Source organism: Salvelinus sp. IW2-2015, unplaced genomic scaffold, assembly GCF_002910315.2.
Source record: "Salvelinus sp. IW2-2015 unplaced genomic scaffold, ASM291031v2 Un_scaffold1909, whole genome shotgun sequence".
NCBI lineage: Eukaryota > Metazoa > Chordata > Actinopteri > Salmoniformes > Salmonidae > Salvelinus > Salvelinus sp. IW2-2015.
Genome location: NW_019943269.1, coordinates 117,399 through 119,786, shown reverse-complemented (window position 1 = coordinate 119,786; position 2,388 = coordinate 117,399). Strand labels below are relative to the sequence as shown.

Below are 2,388 nucleotides of genomic sequence, written 5' to 3'. Positions count from 1 at the left end.
AAAAACGTAATATTCCTGTGTTTAATATTTCCACACTATGAGGTTGGAATAATTATTGTATAATTGTGAATAATTATGATAATGCCCTTTTAATGTAATAGCTTTTTATAAAGGCTGCCTGAAATGTCAGTCTGTTTTGGTGGGTTGGCGTTTTGGCCTGCCTGGTCACCAGGCAGTAAATTAGTTAATAGATCAATTGTAACGTTAGGAGAATGATGGGTGTGGAGTCAGGCGCAGAGAGCAGAAGTTTCACGGGAAAAAACGCTTTAATGTCCACAGTAAACAGGAACAGGTACAAAAATGGATGAAGCCAAAACACAGGCGCAAACACAACCCAAAGACCACTGTTACATAAACCGGACAGCGAAAATCAACAATACACCTCCTACGTACAATAACAACAAGCCCGCACAAACACAAGCGGGCTAAATGAACTTAAATAGTACCCACCCCAAAAAACCAACAAGGAACAGGTGAAACCAATTAGACAAAAACAAACGAAAAGGAAAAAGGGATCGGTGGCAGCTAGTAGACCGGTGACGACGACCGCCGAGCGCCGCCCGAACAGGAAGGGGAGCCACCTTCGGTGATATTCGTGACACCAATTTGAAATAGAGTTCCAAACCTCTCTGCCTATAGCACCTAGTTTTCAGTTTTTCCCTCCCAACTCAGACTACTCCCAGACAGTCATTGCAAATTCAAGCAAGAATTTAGCTTGAGAAATTGCTCTTTGCTAAGAAGCTATTTGTGTCTTTTTGACCATTTTAATTGAAAACAATCACAGTAAAAACATGATTTTTGCTTKATCCAGCAATACGATGCGGAGGCTCCGTATGGAGGGTGTGACGCAATTGCGGATCCTCCGGAGGCTTGCTGAGGCCAAATCAAGCTCCGTACGGCGATGCCATGCGCCTCCCAAATGATGTAACACTGCAGAGGGCTCTGCATAGCTGCACATTGACATGATTGGTTGACAGTAGGTGGGGGCGGTACGTCCAGTATAAACATAAACTCAGGTCCTTGACAACTCCCTTCACAACAGCTCTGCTCCGTGAAGCAAGAAGTATGAATGGCCTGACTTCTGTGGAGGCTCCATCGTTGTAAATGCTGTGTGGCCACTTCAGACGCCAGATTTGTACTTACTTGTTACCCAGAAATGATTTGATATTAAGATAAACACAGCTGCATTGAACCTTTACGCATAATAAACACTGAACAAATAGTTTCTATCTTGGTTTACATCATATCGCTCAACATCAGTGGACAGTCACCATGTGGATCTCTGTGTGTCTGATCAGCTCTTTCCTTCATATCACTGCAGGTGAGTCCTAACATGTAGACTATGTAATATGTATAGCAAAGAAAACCTCCTACCTACCCTGCATAAGTAAAAGTATCAGATAAATGTATTCAAACAACATCTGGCATGTGTTGAAAAACAGAAAGTTAGCAGAATATCTTGCAGATGAAAAATACATACTGTACGCTTCAGCAAACAGTAAACACAGAAAATCTTGCAGATGAAAAATACATACTGTACGCTTCAGCAAACAGTAAACACAGAATATCTTGCAGATGAAAAATACATACTGTACGCTTCAGCAAACAGTAAACACAGAATATCTTGCAGATGAAAAATACACACTGTACGCTTCAGCAAACAGTAAACACAGAAAATGTTGCTGGCTGATTGTTTTCAATACAGATTTAAATGGGTTTCTTGATTGTATGGTTTAATAACTATGTTTTTATAGCATCGATTTTAAACAATTAAAATGCTGATGAAATCCCAGACCTGTCCATGTTCCAAAGTCAACATGAGTGGATTACTGTTTAAAGTACGAGAAAAATGTAAAATGACGCAAAATAATCTTTTGATACAGTTACTACCATACAGATCTTATATTTGATGGTGTATTGTTAATGGAGCTCTGTAATCCTGCAATGACATTAAAAACATTATGGCTTATGTTGTTTTGTGTTTCAACAGGCTGCACTCTGTCAGTCACTAACTATGGTGAGATCACTGTCTGTGTATTTCTTCATCTGCAAATTTTCTGTGTTTACTGTTTGCTGAGCGTACAGTTATGTATTTTTCATGTCTGCAACATATTCTGTGTTTATGTTTGCTGAAGCGTACAGTGTGTATTTTTATCTGCAAAGTTTTGTGTTTTAATGTTTGCTGAAGCGTCAAGTGTGTATTTTTCATTGCGAGATTTCTGCTAAATTTCTGTTTTTTCAACACACATGCAGATGTTGTTTGAATTACATTTATTGACTTTTACCTTATGCAGGGTAGGTAGGAGGTTTTTTTTTTGATACATATTAATGTCTACATGTTAGGAATGTAGGACTCACCTGCAGTGATATGAGGAAGAGCTGATCAGA

At 39.2% G+C, this 2,388-nt stretch overlaps 1 protein-coding gene across 4 annotated transcripts in view; it reads left to right on the top strand.

Annotated features, from left to right (window-relative positions):
• The first annotated feature begins 1,045 nt into the window (after positions 1 to 1,045).
• LOC112072383 (junctional adhesion molecule C) overlaps positions 1,046 to 2,388 on the top strand; it is a 34,938-nt gene continuing 33,595 nt past the window's right edge. For all 4 annotated transcript variants that reach the window (XM_070439778.1, XM_070439779.1, XM_024139792.2 and 1 more), the window contains exon 1: positions 1,046 to 1,321. In XM_070439778.1, the coding sequence (XP_070295879.1) occupies positions 1,273 to 1,321 (49 nt within the window). In that variant the 5' untranslated portion in view covers positions 1,046 to 1,272. The remainder of the gene's footprint in view (positions 1,322 to 2,388) is intronic.